This window comes from Zingiber officinale, chromosome 1B, assembly GCF_018446385.1.
Source record: "Zingiber officinale cultivar Zhangliang chromosome 1B, Zo_v1.1, whole genome shotgun sequence".
Lineage (NCBI taxonomy): Eukaryota > Viridiplantae > Streptophyta > Magnoliopsida > Zingiberales > Zingiberaceae > Zingiber > Zingiber officinale.
The window spans coordinates 162,583,237-162,588,380 of NC_055986.1; the positions used below are offsets into that span (position 1 = coordinate 162,583,237).

Sequence of the window (5,144 nt, forward strand, 5' to 3'; positions counted from 1 at the left end):
AAAACAGTCAAAATACAGGGTAAAAAAAATCTTCAATGATAATAAGAACATTAATCTGATCAGTTGTGAGCTTTCAAACTCTTCTTTTTTTAATCAAATAATTCGTGAACTGACAGTTCAAATCTTAATCACTGTTTATTTAAAATATTTTGAGAATTTATTTAGGGTCTCATAGTAAGAAGGTGTAACCTAATTCGATTATGGTTCGAAATTAACAGTTTAATGGTAGATAATCGACAATATAAAAAAACTTGACCCTTAATTGTAACCATTTAAAGCCGATTATACAGTTTACGGTTTGAAAATGTCGATTAAGATTTGAATCACGATTTATCGTCGGTAACCACTATTATTTATATTTTAATTTTTTAATAAACATATATAAAATAAAAATAATTTAAACTTATTTAAGTATTTATAATAATATAGGAGAATTTAAACTTAAAACGCATTTTGTTCAACTTATTTTTATTTTTTTTTATAACTCAAATGCTCAATTATTAAAATCTAATTAATTTTAGAGAGGATCAATTCGATTCCACGTGAATTTCTCATTCGTTCTTAAATTTATTTATTAAATTTAACAAATTCAATGTGAGCAGAAGATTACATAGGAGATCTTTTGTTGCACTTTTATAAATAAAAAAAATGATCCTTTTATATATATTGATGAAAATTGATAGTCTTCATTTGTAAAATAAATAGAGACCATCAATCTTCACTAATATATGTAAAGAGACTATCTCTGGTCCAAAAAATATGGACAAGAGGATCCAAACTCAGAAGCAGAGGAGTCCTCTAGTCTACTTTTATGGAGCATAAGATGATTTCTTTACCTGTATTAGTAGAAATTGATAGCCCCACTTATAAAATAAGTAAAGATAATCAATCTTCACTAATATTATATATAAAGTGATCTGATCATAAAATACAGACCAAAGCATCACAAAAAATGCAATAGTTAAGTTTGTATTGCTTATGCGGGACTTGGATTGCGATTTTGAGTTTTGGCTTGTTACTGATCAATTGAATAACTTAAATATTTTAGTTTTTTAATATATGAAATCTGTCCATCATGTTACCTTCGGCCCCACTCAACTACCCCAAATCCACCAAAATATATTATGATTTAAGATCAAAGGGTAGGTGGCCTCTCAACAACCACCATGCTAAAAATACTTTCAAATTCTATACTCCATTTTCTGTTAAAAGAAAACAAAAAAAAGGGAAAAAAATCAGTTTTCATGAAGGATATTAATGCTCGGCAAGTAAACCATCGCAAAACAGAGACTAATATGTGTCAGTCGATTTGTTAAAGTAAATTTATTAATTATTATGATGTTGTTAAAATATTTCACCGCAGGATTTCGAATTTAGGATGTTGTTAAAGTTTAATTTAAAAAAGGTTTTGATTTTAAAAAAATGACAGTTGACCAATTGTAACGAAGAGAATCGATGTGCGTGGCGTCCTCACCTAAATCAAGGAGAGATTTCTTGAACAGCTCCAAACACGCCCGCTGTTTCAAAGCTCATTAGAAGTCGACACGTGTAGAACAAATTTGGAAAAAGAAATTAACAGGGATCCAATCGTGAATGCTACTTTGGTCATCTCACTCTCGTGAGAAGTGGTAGGTCCCGTCTGTTCACCGTTCAGCGGTCAAGATTAATTTCAATCTGATCCAACGGTGACTAAGAGAAAGACTTCTTCACGGTCGGGATCGGTTCCGATAAGAGGCGAGAGATGGCCGGCAATACAACGCGCACCTCATTGAGTTCATCGCTCTGTCGTCGTGCCTGCTTCGCCGATGGGCTCCGCCGCTCCACCACCGGTAGCTCCTTCTCCGACCAAGTACTTCTGGGGCGACGAGCCTGGGGAGGAGGAGTATTACTTGTCCCAGGGCGTCCGCAATCAGCAAACCTACTTCCAGAGCCCCCATGGCCGCCTCTTCACTCAGTCCTTCCTCCCCGTCGATCCCACTACCGGTGAGCTACGCCCCGTCAAGGCCCTCGTCTTCATGACCCACGGATACGGATCTGACTCCGGCTGGCTCTTTCAAAAGTTCGCCATCGCCTACTCGAATTGGGGCTACGCCGTCTACTGCGCCGACCTCCTCGGGCACGGAAGGTCTGACGGCGTCCGCTGCTACCTCGGCGACATGGAAGCCGTTGCCACTGCCTCCCTCTCCTTTTTCCTCTCCGTCAGGAGGGAATTCCCCCATCTTCCGGCGTTCCTTGTCGGCGAGTCCATGGGCGGGGCCGCCACCCTCCTCATGTACCTGCGGTCCCCTGACAGGAGCACGTGGACGGGGCTCATCTTCTCCGCCCCGCTCTTCGTCATCCCCGACGACATGAAGCCCTCCCGCATCCACCTCTTCCTCTACGGGCTCCTCTTCGGGCTCGCCGACACGTGGGCCGCAATGCCGGACAACAAGATGGTCGGAAAAGCCATCAAGGACCGCGACCGCCTCCGCGTCATCGCCTCCAATCCCCGCCGTTACACCGGACGCCCCCGCGTGGGCACCATGAGGGAGCTCGCCCGCCTCTGCGAGTACTTCAAGCTCCACTTCGCCGAGGTCACCGCGCCGTTTCTCACCGTCCACGGCACGGACGACGGCGTCGCATCGCCGGAGGGGTCCAAGGTGTTCTACGAGAAAGCATCCAGCGCCGACAAGAAGCTCATCCTCTACGAGGGCATGTACCACTCCCTGATCCAGGGCGAGCCGGAAGATAACAGCAGTCGTGTCCTAGCCGACATGAGGGCTTGGATCGACGAGCGTGTCGAACGCTACGGCGCCGCCACCACGAACGGGAACTCCGGCGACAAGGAATGGAACCGGTGAATTAAACTAAACATGTTTAATTCGATCGGTTCGGAATTTTAGATCTTTGTTTTCGTTATTGTTCTTACATGATTCGATATAATGTCTGATGAGGAATTATATTTGTCTCCCTTTTTAAGTAAAACTTTTGGTGCTTGATGATTCATCTGTTTTGATCTGGATTGTGGACAAACTTTCGATCGAGAAAATATAGAATTTGTACAATCTGGTTTGGCTGCTGATGAATCGATTTCTACGATTCTCTGAAATATTTATCATATCGAACTTGCATCTACTCTGCTTCCGCTTGGAATTGCTGTATCAACCTGCTCAAGTTCTGATAAGAGGAGCCACCTCCTTCCATGGCGCGCTTTGCTTTCTCCCCTAACTCCCTCGCCCTCTCCCTCCTCGCTTCGGCTTCCTCCCCTCCTCCCATCAACTCCCTTACTGCCTTTTCGATCTTCTCCCTCCTCACCACCGTCCCGCTGTTCTCGTCTCCCCACTTGGCCGATCCGCCTCCCACTGCCACCCCGATTCTCAGCACCTCCACCACCACCTTCTGGTTCATGTGCTGGTCGCCGAAGTGCGGCCAAGTCACCATGGGAAGGCCGCTGCATATTCCCTCCAGAGTGGAATTCCACCCGCAGTGCGTCAAAAACCCGCCGGCAGCAGGGTGCGATAGGATCATTATCTGCGGCGCCCATCCTCGTATCACCAGCCCCCTCTTCCTTGTCCTCTCTTCCAAACCGCTCTCCGCCAGCCACCGATCCACCTCTATGGCTAATCGGTCTCCGGTTTTAATCACCCATACGAACGGAAACCCTGCAGCTTCCAGAGCCATTCCAATTTCCACAATTTGCTCGACGCCGGCGGTGACGAGGCTGCCGAAGCTCACGTAAATGACGGAGGTCGGCGCCATCGAGTCGAGCCAGCGCAAGTATTGACTGACATCTATGGCCGCCTTGTTTCCCCTTGCGATCATATGGGTGGCATCTCTGTTGCAGAGGCACAAGGGGCCGACTGTCCATACCCTTTTTCCGATCATCTTCTGATAGCTCTCCACGTACACGGCCTCAATGTCGTCGAAGGTGTTCACCCCAGCGCCGTCAGCCATGGCTTCCTCCTCCATGATCCTGAGGCGTAGATGCTCCTGCTTAGGACCCAAACAGGTGCCCGGAGCTTTGGCCATCGGCACCCGCAGCGGGTGAGGAAATCCAGGGACGTCGAGTATCTCCGACTCGTCGGTGACCCTCACGTAGACGCCCTCCTGGTGCAGGATCTGCCTCACCAGGATGGTGAAGCCCCTGAAGCCGTGGAAGATGAGCCGCGGGACGCCCAGGTCCCGCGCCATCTCCCCGGTCCACGGTTGCGAGGCGTCGGAGACGACGCAACTCGGAGCAGAGGGTGCCGGCGGAGGTGCGCCATAAAGGGGCCCGGAGCATGTCGCAGGCGCGGAGGAAGTTGGGGAGGTAGTCGCGCGACGGGGACGGAAGGGCGTCTAGGTTCTCGCAGCCTACGGGAAGACCGGCGTCGGCGCAGGGGAAAGGGAGGGAGACGAAGTCGATGGCAAGCCCAGACGCGCCGGCGCGTTGGATGATGGCGTCGATGCGGAGGGCGTTGAGCGGGGTGGTGAGGAAGGTGACGTGGGCGCCGTGGCGGGCGAGGAAGTGCGCCATGTCGACGATGGGGATGGTGTGGCCCTGCGCCATCAGCGGCACCAGCACGAAGTGAGCACATCTCGCCGCCGGTTGGTCCGTCGTCATGGGAAGCAAACAACTGATTTGGGCAAAGATGAGAAGAAATCGATGCAAGAATTAGCATTAAGAGCAGATATAGATTTCTCTCCATAGAGAATCTGTGACGAGCGCAGTGACTTCACCGAGAAATCATGAAGATGCAGCTACAGCCATTGTGTCCGCATTTTGTCTTGAAAGGTCAAGCCCTGTACGTAGTTGCAAAAAAGTGGAACAGTCATATTAGCGGCACTTAGATTACTCCAACACATATCTACTCAACTAAAATAACTTTTAATCTATTAGTAGCCTAAAATAAGAAAAAAAAATTGCTCACCTTTTTGTTGGATTAATATTACGACTAGGGTAAATAGTAGTCTGTTCAATTTTATGCTTATCTCAACAAACTCATTGGTAGACCATGGGAATATAAAAAATACAAACAACACAAATTAAATAAGGTGATTTACATAGTTTGAACCCTCAATTTCTAATTCACAGTCTATGATCCTTTAATAGATTACTCCTAGAATTCTACTATGTGACTTATAATCTTTTAGTAGATCACTTCTAGAATTTTACTCAATGGCCT

General features: G+C 46.9%; 1 protein-coding gene and 1 pseudogene across 1 annotated transcript; one reads left to right on the forward strand and one right to left on the reverse strand.

Moving 5' to 3' along the window:
* The first annotated feature begins 1,725 nt into the window (after nucleotides 1-1,725).
* Nucleotides 1,726-2,985, forward strand: LOC121987637 (caffeoylshikimate esterase-like). Its single transcript, XM_042541381.1, has one exon. The coding sequence runs from the start codon at nucleotides 1,806-1,808 to the stop codon at nucleotides 2,838-2,840; it is 1,035 nt and encodes a 344-aa protein (XP_042397315.1). The 5' UTR covers nucleotides 1,726-1,805; the 3' UTR covers nucleotides 2,841-2,985.
* A 19-nt stretch (nucleotides 2,986-3,004) lies between these two features.
* Nucleotides 3,005-4,714, reverse strand: LOC121987627 (annotated as a pseudogene).
* Nucleotides 4,715-5,144: the final 430 nt, after the last annotated feature.

Coding starts and splice junctions, on each gene's coding strand:
- LOC121987637 (XM_042541381.1), top strand. CDS start 1,806: ATGGGCTCCGCCGCTCCACCACCGGTAGCTCCTTCTCCGACCAAGTAC.